We start from the raw sequence: 23670 nt of genomic DNA, 5'->3' as shown, positions 1-23670 counted from the left end.
TTACGTTACAGGAATTAGATGCCCCCGTTAAGAGCTACGTGCAAACTCAGTAAGTACAACTTTAGTTTCAGCAAAGATAACAATATCTATGTTCCACTGTTGGGCAAATTTTTGGGTCAAACCTGGAGAATATTTTGAGCCTTGTAATTTACGTGACTACAATGTGGGTGATCAAATCAAATCAAAATAAGCTTTATTCAAGTAGACAAGCACTTTTGAATCGTCATTTAACAATTCAGTGAAATTATCACCGGTTCGGAAAGTAAATTCTACCAAGAAGAACCGGCAAGAAACTCAAAAAATTTAAAATAAACTAAATACAGGATGTAAGTTTCCTCACGAATTTTTCTTTTGCCGACTACCAGGATTCTAAGTACAGTTTTTGTGCCTATGATTTCATACCCGTTTTCTTCATCAACTCTTGAGCTCTGACTACTGAATCATCTCATCTCACAAAATATATTCAAGGAATATATTTATTAAGCACAATTGAAAAGAAAAGGTAAACGTTCTTGACAATCTTTTTACCATTCAGACATTTTTGAGGCACGTAAGTATAACACTTCCCATCGTTGAACCCCGTTAGAACTCCAAACCGATAGTGTTACTACAGAATCCTTCGAAGAATAACCCAATAACTATTAGTGTTACCTGCATATCCCTTTGGTTAAGGTCAGGTGTTACATCGGACCGATCAGTATAATATGTCAATACTTCCAGAATCGATTCAGCAATGTCCTGGCTCCGGAAACCAGCTTCTAAGGAGAATGTCAAAGCTGATGGTGTAAAAGCAGCTGAAAACATCGTAAACATAGCGGAACAGGTATTAGACACATTTTGGAGTTCCTTAAATATTCATTGTCATACTATTTCTAATCTAACGCATGAGGTTTTTATAAAATGATAATTTCACAGTACCTTGTACCAATTAATATAACAATCAGCGAAATTTATAAATATTTATGTTAAAAAATAACCTGATTCACATTATAGGGTCCCAGTTCAAATTTTCTATTACACGCGAAATCGTAAAGTAAGTCAAAATTACAAAGCCTTCAAGTTCAGTACGTGGGAGTACTTAATCCACATACTATGTATAGTCGAGGCAAGAAAAGGTTCGTCACCTTAAGATCTATTTTCGTGTGCTCAGTATGAGCGATAATCTACTTTAAGGATCGAGAATGACATAAAGTGTCGCAATGATTTGATGTTTAGACTCAAAAGGTACTAAGAGTTTAGTTTTAAACATGATAAAGGAATGAATTTGAAAACCGACAGTTCTCTTACTCTGACTGTACATACTCTGACGGACTTACAAAGCCGTCCGAAATTTTATATTGAATAAATTATAATATTTTTATTTGATTTGATTATTATCGAACTTACCTTTAAATATTATACTAAATTACAATTCTATTTGACAGATGAACGAAGACCATCATGGCAGTGAGAAGGAAGAAATGAAACAAATAATCGTCGAGGCGAAACAATTGTTACAAGATTGTACCGTCAAATACAACAGCGAAAAGGCCAGGTAGGACATAATACGACACCACTTAGATGTAGCATCGGCGAATTCAATAAAACCGATTACTGACGATTTATAAAACTAAAAGTAATAGCTACCTATCGCGCCATTCGACGCTATTCTTCGCTATAGATTCTCGAATCAGTTCGACTCCATGTGTCAGATGTGTCAAATTGACGAATATATTAGGTCATATGGAATTTAAATTTATTAGGTTTGTGTAAAGATCATATTCATATAGGAAATAAATATTGATAATTTGGGATAGCGTACTTAATTCGGCTGTGATCGGTTTTACGAATTTTTCCGATGCTACATCTAAATTGTGTCGTACTATATATATGTACAAGAGGGCTTTGATGTGACATTTCTGATTGCTTTTTTCCACTACACTTAAAGTAATGCCAACGGTATCATAACTGACACCATACGAGCCAAATTAAACTCACCCTTAACACATTTCAATAAAGATCATTATTAAATGAAAAATCATATAGGTTAGTACGGACAGCAAAAAAAATATTTATGTATTTGGACCTCCAACCGTTGTAAATAATATATCAGATGTCGTTCTCTGGCATTGTCTGGCATGGCATTAATTTCTGCTTAATTTAGTATTTATCATTCTTATGTATCTGATGTATTCCGATGATTCAGTCTCCTGATGGAACGCCTGCGGGAACTTCGAAAGATGTTGGAGCGAGGTGTGGTGACGAGGGTCGTGGAAGACTTCCTCGAAGAAGAACCGCTTGCTAACTTGGAGACCATTGTCCATAAAGAAAACGGTAAGGCTTAAGCTAAACAAGAGAAGACATTTAGTGGTCGGAATTAAATAAAATAGTAGTTTTTTAATGGTAATGTTACAAATAGTAAATATTTTTTAACATAAGAATGGTTGAATCGCGATTCCGATTCTCTGGGCTAAAAACGAAGCAGCCCTCCGGTGACCAGTGGAGTACCTATAGTAATGGTTTTTTGAACCAAATATAAAACGAAAACGCCTCTGTGGTAGGACACACTTTAATACTTTACATACACAATTTACTTCTCACTATAGTTTGTAGTAGTAGTAGTTCAAATACATATGTAAATAAATAATGCCCATATAACAATATTTCTCTCTGCGCAAAAAAAATGTTATTTTATCAAGATAGATAAATACCATGGTATTGTCATCAGCCCCTGTGGCCTAATGGATAAGGCATCGGCCTCCTAAGCCGGGGATTGTGGGTTCGAGTCCCACCAGGGGTAAAAGCATCTTTATATATTTTTGTGTGGTTATATTTTCCTTTTTATTTAATTTACAATGTACCGTAACTAACTTACCTTTTTTATTAAACTCTTCTTACAATCTAGATTATTTATTTTACAAAGTGAGATGGACAGACGGTTAATTTAATCATTGCCACTACGAATACTAATGACTTATTGTAATCTGGAAGAATCTAAAATGGAACTTAACGTTAAGACCCTCCTGTCAGTAAGTACTAAGTACACTGGCTCACTCACCAGAAACCAAAACACAATGATATAAACATTGATGTTTTATCCTGCATGTGTCTAATTTCAACAAAATGTTGCCAACCCGGCTTGGAGCAGCATGGTAGGATATGCTTCTAACTTACTACTTAAAGGGATAAACTAAGACCTCTTCGGTCTTAGGCCAGCAGTGGGAAATTAACAGGTGTACTGTCTGTTAGAAAATATCATGATCACCATGACATTTAACATGTATGTTCTAGATGAGAAGAAACGAAAATTCCTGTTGGAAAAGAAGATAGCAGAACTTCTAGCGCAACTGGGTCGAGTTAAAAAGACAGCGAGATTCGTCGCGGACACCGGCAACGTGCCCAGACACGAGCTGATGAAGACCAGTGATCAGGTCGATGCAATAAATAATAGTCATAAGCGCCTCCAATAATTCTATATAAAAGTTAGTTTGATTCTAGCCTATTAAAGTGGTGTCCACTTTTAAACTAGTCACAAAAGGGGGGGAAGGGGAGAGTTAGTGAATATCATATATGATAAATATGACCAATGAGAAAGTCGAACAGAGATATCAGAAGTGAATTAGGGCGCAGGATCTTAGCTTTAAATGATTTCCTGATCATAGGAGTGTAAGGTGACCTTTCTGACTCCGAGCTACTTAACTGGGCATATCTCAAGTGAAAAGCAAAATATTTTGTCAATCCATTCGTAATCTACCGCCAAACAGGTTGCTGTTTTGTTGCTTAGTGTTGACTAAGAGTTGCTGTATTCCAATTTGGAAAATAAGTGCCTTACTTATTTTCCAAATTGGAATACAGCGTATAAGTACTACAAGGAAGTAACATTTTATATTATTTTATATTCTCTTTGTTGTTATTGGCTACCGCCAATTGGCCGCCATTGGCAATGCATAATTAATATGCCGTACACCAATAATGAGTCTTGTTGATGATCACTGAACATGTCCATTTGAACGTCCATCTACTTAAGTAGATCTACCTTCTATCCTATTTAAAATTAAAACCTAGGGCCTCGTAATCTGCAGGCATATAATTTAGCTCGATATCGAAATTTATATTAACAGAAGGTATCGAAATAACGTAAAATGTCGCAAATTCTCTGCTTCTGTCTAATCTAATATAATTTACAGGTTGAGCTGTTAGCACCTTCCTTAGTTAAGGCGGCACAACAACGAGTTCAGAGCCCGGATGATAAGGTATTTCATAATGAATATATACTATATAATGACTGAACAAATATATCATACGTAAGGACGTGTGCAAGTGCTCACACGCACACATATAGATTATTTGTAAGTGTCTATATAATTGTCACTTTTGATTATTACCACAGATTTGCTCCGCGTAGACAATAACATCTAGCGCTCACTGGTAACTTTTGTCATGGTGACTGTTTCGTTACTCTTGTCAAGTCCGTGAATATGTACAGATGCAGACACAAATGTCACGTCGTAATGTGCGCGCACCTCCATACATATTCATGGACTCGACAAGAGTGACGAAACATTCATATTAATATTATAAATGTGAAAGTAACTCTGTCTGTCCGTCTACCTGTCGCTCTTTCATGATGAAACCGCTGAACCGAATTTGATGAAGTTTTGTATGAAGCACATTTGAACTCCAAGAAAGGACAAAAACTAATTTTAAGTCGCGGACTACTTACATATACATATACATATATATACTACTATACTAACATATACATATAAAAGACTGTGAGATTCAGACAGACAATTTTACTGCTTTTTACTATTGAATATTCCTGAAAGTGTGTTAATACGTTAATGTTCATTCGCGGATATGTATAGATATCATAGTATGTTAATTTAAAGTAATATGTATTGTTTAAGGCTGCTATAGAGCACTACCAGATGCTGTTAGCCGAGTATGCGGATTCTTTGTCGAGGGTTCGGGAGTTGTGTGATAAAGCTGTCGATCCTATCGAATTTTCCCAAGCTGCGGGTAATATAATACTTTATGTCATTTATAAGTTATTTATGTACATTTTTAAGTTATTTATTCATTTAAAATATAGAACCCATGTAACCAAGTACCTTAACAGAAACCACAATAACTGCTAATAGAGGTCTGCTTGGTGGCAGGACTTTGTGCTAACCCGTCTATGGAGGTACCACGCTGTCACCATATTTTTCGCAACCAAGCAGTAGTATTATTATTTTCCGATTGTGTGGTTGAATGAGCCAATATAACTACAGTCACAGGAGAAATCTTAACTCCAAGTTTTGCTGCGCATTTGCGATCTAAGGAACGGTTATAGCTCATTTTACCGTCCGTCTATCTATGCTATGAAAAAAATATATAATGACGATGTTTTCAAGCTATCTGATGAATACAATGTCACCTATTAGCATAAATGGTTCGAGTAAATGCAAAAAAGAATAAAAATACGTGTCTTTTTCTGATCTGATCTGATATGATTTTCGTTCAGGAGAAACAATGCAGCGTATCAAAGAAGAATCGAATAATGATCCTCAGAAAAGCATTCATTCGCCCAAAGTTATTTTGAGGTAAGTTCATTTCACCTAACCACATACAGACAGGTAAATAAAGACTGATTACAATATTATCATATGATGATCAAAATGAAATCCGTATAACCAAAAGAAAAACGTCTAAAGTCCATCCTACGAAACGAGCTCCCCTAGCTTATTAGCTAATGAACATGACCTTTATTAACCAAGTCATTGCTTAAGATTATTTTACCATTCTGATCCGTCTAGCTTATCTCGAGCCATGCACCTCGACCAATGGATGTACAAATGCTTTATTCACTAGGAGTTTAACTCGTGGAATAGACTTTAATAACTGTTAGAAGTAACGCGCACTGGTAACTTTTGTCACGGTGACTGTTTCGTCACTCTTGTCAAGTCCGTGAATATGTACACATACACATAGATGCAGACACAAATGTCACGTCGTAATGTGCCCCACCTCCATACATATTCATGGACTCGACGAGAGTGAAAGGTTTTGATTCAAAACACGTTATGAAAAATGCATATCATAAGTATGTCTTTAATCGTTCAGGCTTTGCAAGCGAGTGGTAGACGTTGGAATGCACTCAGACCTCGTCCGCAAAGACCCAGAGCTGAAGAAAACCCTCATCGACATCAAAACGGCTGTTGAAACCAAACAATCGGATACAATGCGAGCTGATTGGAGGGATATAACTGCGGAAGTAAATATTATTAATAAGTCATAAATAGCTTGTGATTAAATTACTGTTCTGTGATACTTTGGCTTGGCATTTTTATCTTGAAGATATCAAATGTTTGCAAATTCTCACAGATCATGAGAAGGACTGGACAAGTGGAGTCCGTTTTGGGCGGAGAGAACATTTTCCTGAAACAACCAGAACCAGATCAACCAATATATGTAAGTACAAGAGCTTATACAGAGCCGCTGTGTGGTCCCAATAATTCTTGAGATTACGCTAATATTTTAGGTATTAAATATACCTATACCATACCATATATGTTAATTAGTTTAGCAAAAAACGTTACTTTAAATAGAAACAAAAATAATCCATGTAGCCCACAAATGTCTGACTGCGTGATAACGACCTTCGCTTCTCCTAAAGAAAAAGATTTTTGACTTTCATATGTATATTTATTTAAAGAGACACATTATGGTTGAGCCCCATATTAGATAAGAGGGTACTATATACAAAACACAGCTTAAAATTCTCAATAAAAAAATGGAAATCAGGCTGCGGCGTTGGACTTGCACTCGGCGGTTCGAGGGTGGTCTGCGCGCGACAACGAAATCGTGGCGGTCGCCAAGCGAACTGCCGTGCTCATGGCGAAGCTCTCCGACTACATGAACACGGGTAACTAAAAACAAACATTAATACCACCCATACTAGGTGTATCCACTATCGGTCTCATAACATGATGGCATAGCAAACGAGATAAGACTGAGGAGTTCGGGCGCAAGACTTAAACTCTGAAGAACGAGAATGAAAACAATATCAGCTACCAATATTCTGCTACTGAGCAGCCTGCTAATGAGTAGTTCCTGTTCTCTCTTCTTCGTACACAAAAATTTTAGCTATTCATGAAAATCCAGGCCATTCAACAAATAAAGAAACCTACTATCATCTATATTTTTTTAGGCAGATGCATTTATTAATGTTGTATTTTTGGTGTTTAAAATAAATTTGGCTAACACTAGGTAATTAAATTGATTTGATATCTGCAGGTAACAAACGCGAGTTAATATTTACGTCGAACTCCATCGTCGCCGAGTCTAGACATGTCGCAGAGCTGGCCAAGAAGCTGGCATTGGAATGTTCAGACATCAGGATCAGAACTGTAAGTGGAATTAAATATTACTGTCAAAGATCTCAATAGTCACACAAATGTCATACAAAAAATTACATCCAAAGTAGCCTTGGCAACTTCACGGGGCTTCTATGCATAAGCATATTAGTGTGTGTGTGTGTCACAACATCAGAAATAATGACGGTACCACAAATACCCAGACTCGAGGCTACATAAAAAACTAATGCAATTTTTCTACATCGACTCGGCCGGGAATCTAACCTTAACAAGTTTGACCCCCTTTTGAAACCAAGTCCTCAGGACCTGTAGGCTTGCTAATGACAACCACAATCCCATGTGACTGCAGTTATGCTACAGCATGAGCTAATATAAATGTATTTCGCAGAATCTCCTGCAAGTTTGTGATCGCATACCGACCATCAGTGGCCAGTTGAAGATGCTGACGACGGTAAAGAGTTCGTCTCTCGGACATCAAGGTACCAATACATTTCTCAGTGTGGTAAAAAATAAAGAAATCGAGTATATTTTTAATAAAAAGAAAAAAACGATTAATTGTAAATTCATTGCCTTTTTTTCTCAGGAAGCGTAGAGGACCAAGAAGCTATGAATATGCTTGTGGGTAACGCACAGAATCTTATGATCAGTGTAAGTATGCCAGTGACATCACAATATACTTATTAAATATAATATACAGGGTTATTGGTAAGCCGATTCGATTGGTAAGCCATCCCTATCTCCTCCTGTTAGGAGGTGATAAGGATGACTATTTGTAAGAATAAACCTAAAATTCATTCTGTTAAACTATCACGAATTACACATTTAAATAAATTATCCTCGTGAACGAGAGTACTAGTTCAAAACCCATCTTTTATGTGGTAATGTATTAAACATTTACAATTGTAACTCAGTGAAAGGACTTTGTGCATGCCCGTCTGTGTACCACCCTGATCAGATAACGCCGCCAAACGTCAAAGCTTAATGTTATTTGTTTTACGTTTGGATATATGAACAGGTTTAAATTCAAAGGACATAACATCTTAGTTGCCAAAGTTGAGGGCGTATTAATGTTACTTCCAAAGTTGAGTGAGCCAGTGTAACTACAGGCACAAGGGACATAACATCTTAGTTCCCAAGGTTGGTGGCACATTGACGATGTAAGGAATAGTTAATATCTCTTCCAGCGTCATTGTCTATGGGCGATGGTGACCACTTACCATCAGGTGGCCCATATGCTCGTCCGCCAACCAATACCATAAAATAAAAAATAAAAAAAAAAATAAAATAGTTAGCAGAGCAATTTTAACTACTTACTATATGGTGACCATTTGCCTGGTCACCAAGCTTTATAAAAATCTTTTACAGATCCAAGAAGTGGTCAAGGCTGCTGCCAGCGCTTCAGTGAAGATCATGTCTCAGAGAGTATGCAGGATGAAGTGGATTCAACGATCGTATTATTGACGTAAAACACATTAGTCACTTATATTTTATAAATCGTTTGAAACGTCATTAATTGTGCTTCTTACAATAAAAATTGAGAATATTATTTTGTTTCATTTGAATCTCCAAAGAATGAAGAAATCTCAATTTGTCTATAGGGTCTTCTTATCTCATCTATAAGAGCAATTACAAATAAATATTTGAGAAAAAAATGAAATTAATTAAATATGGAGTTTTATTTTACGGAGTACATCCTATAAACACTAGTCGTGTGTCCGATATTCGCTGGGACAATTTTAATTAAATATTGTAATTTACATTTATTCCAATAAATATTCTTAATCTATATAAGGTAAGTCTTTTTTATTTTTCGTCTAAAATGGCACAATCAATAGATTTCGCTTAGTACATTACGGATTTTTCATGACTATCGTCAAAGATTTAAAACTATCGTCATGACAAGTAAGTAAAGAAATAAACAAATTTCATTGGATAACGCATTTCAAGTAAATAGCAGACGATTATTTATGAGTGCTTGTGCTCTCAATAATCCGTTCTTTTATGTATTTTCAGTTAAACATGGCCACATTAATCATAAAAACTGGATTCCGACCAATCACACACGACATCATTTTCCAACCACAAACAACATTGAAAGGAAAACAATTAGTTTTAGCTCAACATGTGCAAGATGTGAAAGAAATTAAATATGAAGATGCTATGATCCACACCATTGAAGCACATGTTTATTTACTAAAAACGTAAATCTCGCTAGTAAAAAGTGACAGCGTCCGCCACAGAAAGTTCCTTTTCTTGGCCATGACGCGCGCTGCGATCGTTTCGTGGTTCCCCCACCTTATACTTCGCACTCAGCGAATATCGAAACTAATGTTAAATCGTACGTCATCGGAACATCAGACGTCATCGATTTGATGACGAGTAACCGTTTTCATCTTATCTTTTACGTTTCACTTGGTGGTAGGGCTTTGTGCAAGCCCGTCTGGGTAGGCACCACCCCCTCATCAGTTATTCTACCGCCAAATAACAGTACTCAGTATTATTGTGTTCCGGTTTGAAGGGTGAGTGAGCCATTGCAACTACAGGCACAAGAGACATAACATCTTAGTTCCCAAGGTTGGTGGCACATTGACGATGTAAGGATAGTTAATATTTCTTACAGCGTCATTGTCTATGGGTGATGGTGACCAGTTACCATCAGGGGGCCCATATGCTCTTCTGCCAACCTATACCATAAAATAAAAAATAAAAAAAAAATAAAATAGTTAGCAGAGCAATTTTAACTACTTACTATATGGTGACCATTTGCCTGGTCACCAAGCTTTATAAAAATCTTTTACAGATCCAAGAAGTGGTCAAGGCTGCTGCCAGCGCTTCAGTGAAGATCATGTCTCAGAGAGTATGCAGGATGAAGTGGATTCAACGATCGTATTATTGACGTAAAACACATTAGTCACTTATATTTTATAAATCGTTTGAAACGTCATTAATTGTGCTTCTTACAATAAAAATTGAGAATATTATTTTGTTTCATTTGAATCTCCAAAGAATGAAGAAATCTCAATTTGTCTATAGGGTCTTCTTATCTCATCTATAAGAGCAATTACAAATAAATATTTGAGAAAAAAATGAAATTAATTAAATATGGAGTTTTATTTTACGGAGTACATCCTATAAACACTAGTCGTGTGTCCGATATTCGCTGGGACAATTTTAATTAAATATTGTAATTTACATTTATTCCAATAAATATTCTTAATCTATATAAGGTAAGTCTTTTTTATTTTTCGTCTAAAATGGCACAATCAATAGATTTCGCTTAGTACATTACGGATTTTTCATGACTATCGTCAAAGATTTAAAACTATCGTCATGACAAGTAAGTAAAGAAATAAACAAATTTCATTGGATAACGCATTTCAAGTAAATAGCAGACGATTATTTATGAGTGCTTGTGCTCTCAATAATCCGTTCTTTTATGTATTTTCAGTTAAACATGGCCACATTAATCATAAAAACTGGATTCCGACCAATCACACACGACATCATTTTCCAACCACAAACAACATTGAAAGGAAAACAATTAGTTTTAGCTCAACATGTGCAAGATGTGAAAGAAATTAAATATGAAGATGCTATGATCCACACCATTGAAGCACATGTTTATTTACTAAAAACGTAAATCTCGCTAGTAAAAAGTGACAGCGTCCGCCACAGAAAGTTCCTTTTCTTGGCCATGACGCGCGCTGCGATCGTTTCGTGGTTCCCCCACCTTATACTTCGCACTCAGCGAATATCGAAACTAATGTTAAATCGTACGTCATCGGAACATCAGACGTCATCGATTTGATGACGAGTAACCGTTTTCATCTTATCTTTTACGTTTCACTTGGTGGTAGGGCTTTGTGCAAGCCCGTCTGGGTAGGCACCACCCCCTCATCAGTTATTCTACCGCCAAATAACAGTACTCAGTATTATTGTGTTCCGGTTTGAAGGGTGAGTGAGCCATTGCAACTACAGGCACAAGAGACATAACATCTTAGTTCCCAAGGTTGGTGGCACATTGACGATGTAAGGATAGTTAATATTTCTTACAGCGTCATTGTCTATGGGTGATGGTGACCAGTTACCATCAGGGGGCCCATATGCTCTTCTGCCAACCTATACCATAAAAAAACACCTGAAGATCGTTTTGATACGTCAAAGCTACACAATAAAATTTAACTCATGAAATATTGAGCTGAGATGGCCCAGTGGTTAGAACGCGTGCATCTTAACCGATGATTGCTGGTTCAAGCCCAGTCAAGCACCACTATATATGTGCTTAATTTGTGTTTATAATTCATCTCGTGCTCGGCGGTGAAGGAAAACATCGTGAAGAAAACCTGTATGTGTCTAATTTCATTGAAATTCTGCCACATGTGCAACCGCATTGGAACAGCGTGGTGGAATATGTTCCAAACCTTCTCCTTAATGGGAGAGGAGGCCTTAGTCCAGCAGTGGGAAATTTACAGTTACATGAAATATTCGCCCTATCGTTCTGTAAGAAAGAGATGAAGCGAAAGGTAAACCAATTTCGATACCTTTTAAATGACATTGTATTAAAAGACGTTTTGTATAAAACTATTTAATAAAACTTAACAAATACAATTCAACAACAAACCATTACTTACATAATAAGAGAACCGCAATGTTTCCAACACGTAACCTGTAAAAGCAGCTTGGCAATAGGTCTGACGGACATATTCATCACATTGAAAGGATCTGATAAATATTACTAGAAAATTTCCAAAACTTTTCAGTCAAGTCTATCTTTAGAATGTCTTAGTATGGCACCAGCGAAGGAAGAAGCAGGCGATATCCTGGCTTTAAATCTTGGTCAAATAACCAACCTCTGACTTGATTTTCCAAAACAGTATTTATAATATCAAAAAAATAATTACTACTATTGTGCTAAAAAATAATTACTACTATAGGTGAAATATTGTATGTAAATTAATTATTACTAATTTGGGAGTCATATTTCTGCTATTTCAATACAATTGATAATTTGCATACAATATTTCACCCAAAATAACGAGTTAGAGATGGGGTTAAATTCATTAATTCTTTTTATTAAAGATAAAAGCCAATTGTCATGTAATAGGTATAACTGTATGGAATAAATTCTCAATACGAAATTGTCCTTTCATACACCTATATATAGCATTATCTTTTCGCATCACTACTGCCTGGCTGGTCATCCTTATTCACGATCTGCTGCAGCTCGTAGTCCTGGACCACCTGGAATATTTTACTCTTCGCCTGGTTCAAGTAATACGGACTGAATTTCCTCAACGTCGAACCTATCGTTATAAGGAATACGTCTAATGGATCCGCTGGATTTAGTTCTTGGTAGGATTCGTTCCCGAGTACCAAAGACCCAGAATCGTCTTGTCTTTTCCTAAAATTTATATTTGGTTTGATTTCTCGCGCTTCATGGCGGAATTCTTCCGTCTCATTGTCAAAGACATCAGCCTCTACATTGCAATTGTTGGTATCGTCAAAGAAATCAGCGTATTCATCATTTGCGCTGTTCAAATTTGTTTCCTTGAAGTACGGCAACATGAAAGCCAGTTCCTCTTCGTATTTGTAGTTGTAACTCCTGTGATTTGGATTCCGTAATCTATCTCTTATCTTCCGACGCATCATGTCTCTTATGTTCACCCATCGTGTTTTGCAGATCTGCGCTGAAATTTAAGCAAACTTTTTATCAATACATATAATAAAATTGGAGTATCCGTTTGTAATATTATAAATAAAAGTTTTAACAAAAACAACGACTTCAAACAAAACACTATTTTAAAACAAATAAATATGCACTAAAAAGTAATAAAAATAAGTCCTCCCAAGTAAAATGAAATTAAAAATATTAGATTACTTAAAAGTCGATTCACGATTATATAACGTAGTTATTGTTATATTTGGAGCCATGTCAGAATCATCAAAATTGGTTGGCGCAATATTGAGTTATTCACGTGTTTATCGCGCACATACTAATGCAAATTTAAGACTAATATCGTTTTCATATGGATACCATCATCGTAACTGGACTAAATTAAAATTAGACCACACGGGAAGCATTAGCTTTCAAAAAAAAAAAAAATATCAAAATCGGTCCACAAAATAGCCCTTTTTTACTCAATGCATACACGTGAATAAATACATATTTATACACGGTACATATACCAAAATAACATTTTTTACAATTATTGTCGGTCTGTCTGTCTGTTTCTTCCGGCTAATCTCTGGAACGGCTGAGACGATTCTGGCAGAACTGTCACTAGCAGATAACTGATATAATAGGAAGTAACTTAGGCTACAATTGTTTTTGTTATATTCAAAGGCGTACAAGGCCACGGGCATAGCTAGTTAGTCATATGATGTTGATTATTTAGATATCGTTCTTCAATTTAACTATTTGTAAACTCATCATCTTATATATTATAAATATCAATATCAATACATCTTCTTCGAGTAGTTTTTTTTTTTTGTAACTCAAACAGAATTTTACTAATTAGATAACAAAATAATAAAATTTGTTGAAATAGCTGCATTCCATGTTTAAAAACTTAAACTAAAGCAAACAATTTTTCATTTGTGAACTTTGCATTATCAGCTATAAAAACCAAAATAATAAAATATTACTTATTTATGTAGGATCATTAAAGCACTTTGAGTCGTCATATAACAGTGTTGAATTAATGCCGCCGCTTCAGAAAATGGATCCTACGAGGCGGCATGAAACTCAGTAGTAACTCTTTTTAATTTTAATTACAGACTATTTCAGTCAAGTACAATTTCACAACTCTTCAAAACAACATGCGTTTATCGACATAAAATGTATTAATCCAATTTCGATAAGATTATCAGTGCTACTGATCCTTCCGAGTTTAACCCTACCACCGATTAGAATACACATTCCGATACCTAGCTTTATTTCACGTAAACAAGTTAAATATATCATGCGTTAATTAATTATTGCACTCTAATTAATGTTTATTAGGCTATTATATTATAAGCTAACAGTCCTTACGCCGTAATTACCCAGTTTTTTTTTGTTGGAATACGTGGATCTTAACCGATAATTACCAGTTCAAACTGAATTGTTATGCACCTAATTGGGGTTTATATTAATCTCATGTTTGGTGGTGAAGTTAAATCCACCCTGCATTGGAGCAACGTGGAGTACGCTCGGAACCTTTTCTTCGAAAATTGATATTTACTGGTTGTAATTTCTTGTATTTTACTAATATCAAGTAAGTTTAGTAAAAAATATTTTTGTATATTATAGAGACTTAAAAAGTCGCACACATTATATTACATACGACTAAAAATAAATAAATATGGGACAAATCACATACATTACTCTGATTCCAATGTAAGTAGCTAAAGCACTTGTGTTATGGAAAATCAGAAGTAACGACGGTACCACAAACACCCAGACCCAAGACAACATAGAAAACTAATGAATTTTTTACGTCGACTCGACCGGGAATCGAACCCGGACCTCGAAGTGGCGTACCCATGAAAACCAGTTTACACACTACTCGACCACGAAGGTTTACTACAATTACATTTACAACTTAATTTTTATGTATAACACGTGTGACTGCTGATGGTTTTTAATAAATAAATAAATAAAATGTCTGTATACACATATTTGTTAAATATATATATTTTTCAAATTCGAATATTAAATATTAATATAATAAATAGGTAAAATTTATCCGTTAGTGTTTAACAGTAATCTCCAGTACTAAACATACTGTTTAAAAATTATTTCCACTTGCATATACGTGTATCGTTAAAATTGCATGAGAATCCGAGTCGGTTAGCTAGTATGTATTATAAATGTCTTAATGCCTACTTGAAAAAAATAAATACATTTTTTTTAAATAATAAATATAGACTTGGATGAATCTTTATGATTCCTTATCATCAATTATTAATAACTATTCTAGTTTTATTTAATCCTTGTTTATCGAGAAATATCGACGATATGACTGAACAAGTCCCCGTATTAACAAAAATATTATTAACGCATTATTCAAAAACAAAATATGTATTTAGTAATCTAGGTGCCCTTTGAAACATGATTTGAAACAATGAAATATGATCTTTAACATACTGTTTACATTAGCATTTACCTAGGCGATTTTTACTCGTTACTGAATATGCATTCTAGCATTCATAGTTATACATTATATACATTGTATATTAATTAATTATACATATAATATTAAAGTATCCAAAACACATTATCTAACGTACGAAGATAAGTTATATATTTATCCGTAATAAACAAAATAATTACGATATAAATAAAACGATTTTAATATATATTTACGATTATGTACAACATATATTATATATAGATTATATCGATATCTATCTCATTAATAATGTGTTTCGAAATTTTACAATATGCAATATTCTATGACTGTGATAAATAAATCAAAAGTATCTTTAAATCGTAACATTACTTGTAATTTTCACTTGAAAAAATCACTGTGATTTTACGTATTATATTATATTTATATTCTAACACTTTTATGTTATAATATTCATTTAGCTTTAACTGATTTCAAATACCGATTGACACCAATTTCGTTCGTACACCGCGGCACAACACAAACTAAATATTTATTTACAAAACTCACCAGGTCGGTTCAAAGCGTCGCCTATTTTCTGCCAGACAACCTCTCTTGTATCGAAATCTAAATATTTCGCGTGCTTTGAATTGTATATAATGGGATTGTCTTTAACTAATGTAAGTAATTTTAAATCTAAAGCCTTGTTGAATGGTAAAGGCATTGTGTTGTTAACGCGTGACGAGTCTGAGACGACTGCGACGCGGCTCTGTGTTACTAGTTCTCGGATTTTTTTTACCAAAAATCTATCTGGGTTGTAGCACGAAAGTAATAGTTTCCCCATAAGATTTTAAAAATATTTGTCCCAATTGATTGATTTTAATGATATCATGAGTTGATATGCTAGTTTTTTATGATAAATAATAAACTATACGGTTGAAATTAAAATTTAAGTAAATTTAGATTAATTGATGTCGATTGTTGAATCGAATTTTTATAAAGTCGGGTATTGTTACAAAATTTAACGTTTTCACAAAAGGGCAATGAGCAAAATTGTCCTTCTAATACGAGTCATATGTTCTATCAATAATCAACATTAATTAAGGACAAAAATAGATTTTAGTTTTTTGAATTCAGGTTTTTTTTTTGAAAGGTTACTACTGTAATAATAATGTAATAACTACAATTTGATTTTAAAAATTGTCATCATTTCGTTTACCCTAAAAGCGCATCATAAAAATCAGCTCATTTATTTTACATTACGCACTTGGAAAGTTAAAATAAAATCAATAAATATACAAATTTATTTTATAACTGAGCTTAGATTTTGAACTCATGACTCCCCGATAATTACAAAACGTTTTGAAACCTGGCAACACTGGCCGAACAGGCGACGGCACGGGACGGCAACGTCGCGGTCACGCCGAGCTCCGCTCCCTTGCGACTAGGAGACGGCATTCATTACGTTTAACACATTTGGTACACCATAATATTTATAGCCGGTATTTCTTAAACTTAAAACTTTAACAATATCAAACTAGATTTTATTATTACTGTCTAGTTTTTATTTTAGAAATTGTTATAATATTTTTTATTGCCTGCGATTTTATTACTCATGATAATTATTATTAATAGTATAGCATAGTACTTAATCTAGTTTTATTTACTAGCCTTACTAATGCCTAGAGCGGTATGAAATCTCATACACATTTAACTGTCTGCATTTATGAAAGAAAACAAGTTTTTTGTAATACTTATTGAAATCACTAAATTATTAATGACTGATTTCATTACTGAAATCATGAAATTATAAATACGTTGATGATAAACGAACAGTTAGCTTAATTTTGTGTAGACTTTATTAATAGAAACTCTTGGATAAGATGGGTGTATTCAAGCTTCCTATGCCTTCAAATATTTCGGTATTTAAAAATCTGTCAGGTTTTGTGCCAAAAAAGCATCTTTAAAAGTAATGTCGCCCAATTATCATATCCGTCGAAGGTAATCAGTGTTTTTAATTGTGATAAAATTGTATGATATTAGTAAAAATATATCAAGATAAAAGTATCAAAGTTGCATGTCATGAAAACAGTTTTAGTGAATCAATTTTATTTTCTCACTAGTTGTCATGTGTAAGGCAAAAGAAATAGCATCTTTTCTTGGAGTTCAAGTTTGCTTCATACCTAATTTTATCAATTTCGGTACAGCGGTTGGGTCGTGAAAGAGCGACAGTCAGACAGACACTTTTTTCACATATGTAATATGTATTAACTATATTATAAATTTTACATGTTGTAAAAATAATAATGTGTTTGAATAAAAAATTGATACTTTTAAAACTCATATAATTTGATGGTGGAAACTGTTACTTCTTAAACATTGTAAAAGACTCCAGCATATTACAATATGTTCGTTTTTTAAATGCGTAGGTGATTTGTAAACCATTTTTATAAAGACATATCGCATACAAATAGCTCACCGGATGGTAAGGTAAGTAAAGTCACCACAAGCCAAATATAAGCGTCTCTTGTGCCTGTTATTACACTGGCTCACTCGCTCTTTAAACCGATAAGTATTGCGTTTTGGCGTAGAATATTTGATGGGTATCTAACTAGGGCTAATACAAAGCTCTACCGCGAAGTAAATAAGTAATACATGTATATTTTATATTATCATTAATTTAATATGATTTACCTAATGGGCCTTGTATTATTTTTTTAATAACATACATAGGTGGCAAACAAGCAGGAGGCTCACCTGATGGTAAGTGACTACCACCGCCCGTGGACATCTGCAACTCTAGGGGGCTTGCAGGTGCGTTGCCGGCCTTTAAGGAAGGGTACGCTCTTTACTTGAAGGTTCCCATGTCGTATCGGTTCGGAAAACTGCCGGCGAAAGCTGGTTCCACAAAGTGGTTGCGCGAGGCAGAAAATATCTAAGAAATCGCGCTGTTGTGGATTTTCGGACATCAAGGTGGACATTAATTATATTTGAAATATTTTCAAAATAACAATAAATTCATTGCAAGGTAAAAAAAAGTAACTGAACTGATTTTTTTGTTGTTGTCAAAAAATAAACTAGATGGCGTTAGTTGTGTGTTGATTGTGAAACAAAATCAGATTAAAAAGGGCAGATAATACGTAACATTTCATCGAAATAATAAAAGCAAATATAAAATCTAAATCGAATAGAAATTCTCGATATTATATAGTGTGGTATTATTGTTAGTACATCAAGAGTGTTGTCACTTTAATTATGAGTTACTAGTAATCGCCCGCAGTTTCGCTCGTTTTAGGGTGTTGGTTGTCATGTGCTGGGCAAAAAAGTAGTCTATGTCCTTCCATGGAGTTCAAGTTTGCTTCATACCAAATTTTATCAAATTCGCTTCGACGGTTTGGTAATGAAAGAGCATCAGACAGACAGAGTTAATTTCACATTTATAATATTAAGAGTCGAGATGGCCCAGGGGTAAGAACGCGTGCATCTTAACCGATGATTGCGTTCGAACCCAGGCAAGCACCGTTGTTTCATGTGCTTAATTTGTCTTTACAATTCATCTCGTGCTCAGCGGTGAAGGAAAACATCGTGAGGAAACCTGCATGTGACAAATTTCATAGAAATTCTGCCACATGTGCATTCCACCACAGAACAGCGTGGTGGAATAAGTTCCATACCTTCTCAAAGGGATAGGAGGCCTTTAGCCCAACAGTGGGAATTTACAGGCTGTTGTTGTTGTTCTTAGAATATTAATATAGATAAAATAGATACAAATTGACATAAAAACTTTTAAATACACATTGCTAGTAATTTAAAGAAAATGTACTATCTGTAATTACTGTAACTAATTAGCGTCACTTAGCTGTTATTACTATTGAGTATTCTTGTTTAACTACCAATTGTACTATACGGACGAATCTCCAGAATCCACCGGATATTCATTCATCCTTCTAGAATATTAATCTATTAATGTAAGGCAGCATGATTGAAACATTAAAAACAATTTTTAACTAATTGTCATTTTCCTAACACAAGGGTTATTCTACTAATTTTTAACGTTTACAATTCTTCCAAACCAAAGTATTCCTCACAAAAATAAACCTCAGCTCAAACGTAACGGAGGGTCCATTCTACTAATTTATAATAGTTTTATGGGTTTCCAACTCTATTAAACTCAAACTTCTTTATTCAATATATTAGCATTACACTTTCATATTGATGGTCAAATCACCACACAGCAACTGTGTCACAGTGATAAAATAGTAAAACGGGGTAAATGGTAATATCTGCTACGATTTGGATTCGTTTCTGATAAAGTGAAAAAATAACTACTGAGTTTCTTGCCGGTTTTTCTCGGTAGAATAAACTTTGCGAACCGGTGCTAGCTTCACGTAATATAATTGTTAAATGATTCAAAAGTGCTTGTAAAAGACTACTTGAATTAAGTTTTTTTTTTATCCTTGATTTGGAGTCCCGGGTACTGAATTGTCAGTATTTATTCCGAGATGGCTAAGTGGTTTGAACTAAGCCTAAGATTGAAACTTCTACCAGGCATATGTAATTTAATTTTCGTATACTTAATTTCTGTTTATAATTTATTTCGTGCCCGGCGTTGAAGTGAAACATTCAAACCGGAACACAACAATATTGAATACTGTTGTTTGTTGATAATGATTTTTAAGAGAGGCCATTTTTTATTTCATTTAGCTAAATGAAATCAAAAAGTTCAAAATTAAGACTAAAACAATGAGAGAATTACAAACAAATTCATAGATTTTAATTGCTTAAATTCACATATAGTTAAGCTAAAATTTAAATAACTTTGCTTTGATTATATTTATTTCTTATGACTAGATAAACCGTCGCAGTTGAGAAGGCGTCGAAAAAAAATGTTTTAAACATGGCCGCATAGTACACACACTAGTAAATTAGTATTACGTTTGGCATGTGTCAAAAGTAACCTCACGCACACCAATGTAAAAATGTTGGCTCATTTGATACAAAAGAATTGTAGAGTGGCACAGATATATAAATTATCTAAGTTAACTTGGTCAAAACATATTTTGTTGCGTCATATTGATAAATTTATCGGAAACAGTTTAAATTTGAAATAATCGCAACGGATGATTCGTTTTTAAATGTAATATATATTTAAGCAACTAAATATTAAAATAAGTACTTATATTATAATCGTAATATAAAATAATTATTTGTTTATTTTTGAAATAAATAAATGAAGTATTGGTTATAATATAACGAAGTACAGATCATTTGTTTTTTAAAAAGATTTAAGTACCAAAAAGTTTTTATTGCAAATAAATATTCCATTTAAAACTTTATAATGATATTTATTTAGTGACGCTCTTGTAAAATTGTTAAATAATATGGGAATACTTGTATTCTAATTTTATAATAAAACAAAAAAGTTTTTAATATAAAATAGAAAGGTTTGTCCGTTTTATCTTTAGCTCGTCTCGTATCGATTCGGTCGTGTCGACACGTCACGTTCCGTTCGATGAAATTCGCCCCTACTATCGAAAATGTTTTGAAATCTCACTTTGTAACTTGTCATTGTTGATATTTTATGAGAAAAGACATGTTCCATATTATGATGTGTTAAGGATAAGTTACTATAATAATATCTTTTAATAAAAATTAATACTCGTTGTTTGACATAATTACGTCAGACCTGTATTGAATGTTATAATATATATCATCATCCTCCTGCCCTTATCCCAATTTTATTTGGGTTCGGCACAGCATACCGTCTTTTATACAATCCATTCATCGTTTCTTTAGTCGTCCTCTATATCCACATCCATGCTCAAGGCCTTATTTACAATTCTGCTTTACATGGTCCTCAATCCTTCGCATACTATGACAGATTTCCACTTCTCGGTTACGGGTGCCACTTTCAAACTTCCTCCTATGTACTCTTTCCTTACTCTATTAAAAATTTTATATGATTATTTAAAATAATTACTATTTAAACAACGTGGGTGAAGTTGATTTCTCTTCAAAACCATAACTTGCGTATCTATGTATGTACTAAATTATATTGTCAAGCTTTTAGTTAAAAATCCTAAATGTCATAAGACTTCTGCTTAGAAGACAAAACTAAGTATCACGTGTACAAATGAATATCGTAACGCATTTCAATTTCTGTAAAGGAAATTAAAATGTATATTTAACTTGTATATCAATAACTCTCTATGGTGTATATGTATAACTGAGATTATGTCACTTTCTGACAAATTAATGTGTTTTAATGACTTCATTTATCGCCGATCAAGAGGTTATTAAATTAAAATAAGAATAATCATTGTCAAATTAAACTTTATATGTTATATGTGGCAGATGACCTGGAGGCTCATCTGATGGAAAGTTACTACCATCGCCCATGGGCACCTGAACCATCAGGGATGGTGCGTTATCGGCCTTTTAAAATGGAGTTAAAAAATAATCAATTCGGCATGCCCTATTAATACTTGTAAACAATAATTTACTTAAAACGGCAATATACGTCAACATTTTTTGTGTCTAGACATATAGCATTGCCTCTCTTTTACATAGATATTCGAAGAACTCTTCATTTTGGTATGGTGTTTTTTAATTTCCTTCACTAAAGTTTTACCATTATCTGGGCCATTGAAAAAGTTTATTGTTTGGACATATAGATTTATTTTAAACTTAAAAACATTTAACTCTTTAAAAAAGCATTTTTTTTCTAACAATACTTAAAATATAATACGTAATTTGTTGAAATTACACAATAATTCAATCCACTTAAAGGTCAATTCGATTTTGACCCATATTGCACAAATTAAGTATTTTTTAATGATTTTTATAATTAGTGTTATATACAATTTTCAAACATAAACTTTATACTCTGTTTTAATAACAACTATTGCATATAAATTGACTCTGATGAGGTGATCTTTATGTCATGTGGTGTTGTTTCATTGTGTTGGTTTTTCTCGACTATTTGCTGGAGATCATGTTCCTGAACCACAGAGAATATTTTGCTTTTAGCCAGATTTAAATGGTAAGGTGAAAACGTTCTCAACGTCGCACCAATACTTAGTAAGAATGCGTCGACAGGATCCGTAGAATCGAACTCTGATTGGCTGGCCGGGTCGTTTAATGTGGGCGTGCTCATTGGGTCAATGGCTTCTTCATAATTCCGCCTCTTCTTCTTTTTCTTTACACTAGACTTATAATAGCTTTTGATTTTAGGTTTCTTATCAGGTACGTCAGAATTGTCGCTGTTGTTAGCGCCGTCGTCCCCGTGATCGTCATTCCCTTGGTCATTGCTCCGATCGTCTGATTCGAATTCTTCATTTTGTAACGTTACGTCTTTGTAAAATGGACGAAGGAACGAAACTTCACTTTCGTATTTATACATTTTGGGTCGCTGTCCTGGTTCCAGGTTTTTCCTTAATATTCGCCTGTACACGTCTCGTATGTTAATCCATCTTACTTTACAATCAGCGGCTGAAACAAGATGATTATTTCTATTAATGGAGTTTAATCACAATTACATTTCATTATAAAAAATCTTGAATAGTCTTCGAGTAAAATATAAAGAGTAGTAATTTATTTTTGCCGTCAAATTGAATATATAAACAAAACAATTGTGTTTACATTCATTTAAACATAAATGTCACTGCGCGCGAACACATTCTCGCAGACAAATCGTAAACGAGACACAATCGAGTTCTCATAGTAAACACGTATCGACGTTCCGTCGTAAATTATAAAAGCAAGCGAAAGTCACTTACCGGATCTCTTTAGATCGTCGCCGATTTTCTGCCAGGTCACCTCCCTCATATTAAAGTCCATATACTTAGCATTATTATGATCGTACAATACTGGATTCTCTCTGACAAGTCTTATTAGTTTGATATCAAGTTTGTCGTGAAATAGCATCGGTGCGGTGTGGCAACGTCGCGTCGCGAGCTTCAGATACGTCGTCCCGCGGTCGTCTGCCGGTCGGAGAATCGATTGGTGTTGGCGCCTCGAATCGGTGTTGCCAGAGTTAAAAATCGAATAAATTTGTAAAAATCTTTAATTATATTTTCGGAATATGCAGCTGAATGGGTAATATTATTTGTGTTTTATTGTGTATTTTAATCAGGTTGTAATAGATAGACATTTAACATTATTTGTCATTGTATTGTCTATTATGACATATCAACTATAAAACAAAGTAGTTTATATATAATAATTTATTTATTTATCGA

General features: G+C 34.1%; 3 protein-coding genes and 1 non-coding gene across 4 annotated transcripts in view; 2 read left to right on the top strand and 2 right to left on the bottom strand.

Moving 5' to 3' along the window:
• LOC124540387 (talin-1-like) overlaps positions 1-8836 on the top strand; it is a 56983-nt gene extending 48147 nt beyond the window's left edge. The window contains exons 73-87 of the mRNA XM_047117889.1: positions 12-49; positions 721-823; positions 1425-1534; positions 2186-2313; positions 3271-3410; positions 4167-4232; positions 4890-5001; positions 5489-5567; positions 6088-6238; positions 6349-6435; positions 6769-6889; positions 7261-7373; positions 7729-7819; positions 7924-7988; positions 8706-8836. Of these exons, the coding sequence (XP_046973845.1) occupies positions 12-49; positions 721-823; positions 1425-1534; positions 2186-2313; positions 3271-3410; positions 4167-4232; positions 4890-5001; positions 5489-5567; positions 6088-6238; positions 6349-6435; positions 6769-6889; positions 7261-7373; positions 7729-7819; positions 7924-7988; positions 8706-8801 (1500 nt within the window). The 3' untranslated portion in view covers positions 8802-8836. The remainder of the gene's footprint in view (positions 1-11; positions 50-720; positions 824-1424; positions 1535-2185; positions 2314-3270; positions 3411-4166; positions 4233-4889; positions 5002-5488; positions 5568-6087; positions 6239-6348; positions 6436-6768; positions 6890-7260; positions 7374-7728; positions 7820-7923; positions 7989-8705) is intronic.
• Positions 2707-2779, top strand: Trnar-ccu. The gene has a single exon. It is a non-coding gene; the product is annotated as a tRNA-Arg (tRNA).
• Positions 8837-12467: 3631 nt separating the features above from the next.
• On the bottom strand, positions 12468-16198 carry LOC124540435. The gene is made up of 2 exons (XM_047117990.1): positions 16001-16198; positions 12468-13027 (listed from the first exon to the last, which is right to left on the bottom strand). The coding sequence occupies exons 1-2, from the start codon at positions 16152-16154 to the stop codon at positions 12507-12509; spliced, it is 675 nt and encodes a 224-aa protein (XP_046973946.1). The 5' UTR covers positions 16155-16198; the 3' UTR covers positions 12468-12506.
• A 6004-nt stretch (positions 16199-22202) lies between these two features.
• LOC124540434 lies at positions 22203-23433 on the bottom strand. The gene is made up of 2 exons (XM_047117989.1): positions 23209-23433; positions 22203-22921 (listed from the first exon to the last, which is right to left on the bottom strand). The coding sequence occupies exons 1-2, from the start codon at positions 23354-23356 to the stop codon at positions 22332-22334; spliced, it is 738 nt and encodes a 245-aa protein (XP_046973945.1). The 5' UTR covers positions 23357-23433; the 3' UTR covers positions 22203-22331.
• Positions 23434-23670: the final 237 nt, after the last annotated feature.

Source organism: Vanessa cardui, chromosome 25 (assembly GCF_905220365.1).
Source record: "Vanessa cardui chromosome 25, ilVanCard2.1, whole genome shotgun sequence".
Classification (NCBI taxonomy): domain Eukaryota; kingdom Metazoa; phylum Arthropoda; class Insecta; order Lepidoptera; family Nymphalidae; genus Vanessa; species Vanessa cardui.
The sequence above is the reverse complement of the archived record's forward strand: the minus strand, read 5'-3'. Positions and strand labels throughout refer to the sequence as shown.

Excerpts from the sequence above, each read along its gene's own strand:
- LOC124540434 (XM_047117989.1), bottom strand. The coding sequence starts at position 23,356 with ATGCTATTTCACGACAAACTTGATATCAAACTAATAAGACTTGTCAGA. Across the intron at positions 22,922-23,208 it reads CGACGATCTAAAGAGATCCG|CCGCTGATTGTAAAGTAAGA; the intron begins GTAAGTGACTTT and ends ATCTTGTTTCAG.
- LOC124540435 (XM_047117990.1), bottom strand. The coding sequence starts at position 16,154 with ATGCCTTTACCATTCAACAAGGCTTTAGATTTAAAATTACTTACATTA. Across the intron at positions 13,028-16,000 it reads CGACGCTTTGAACCGACCTG|CGCAGATCTGCAAAACACGA; the intron begins GTGAGTTTTGTA and ends CTTAAATTTCAG.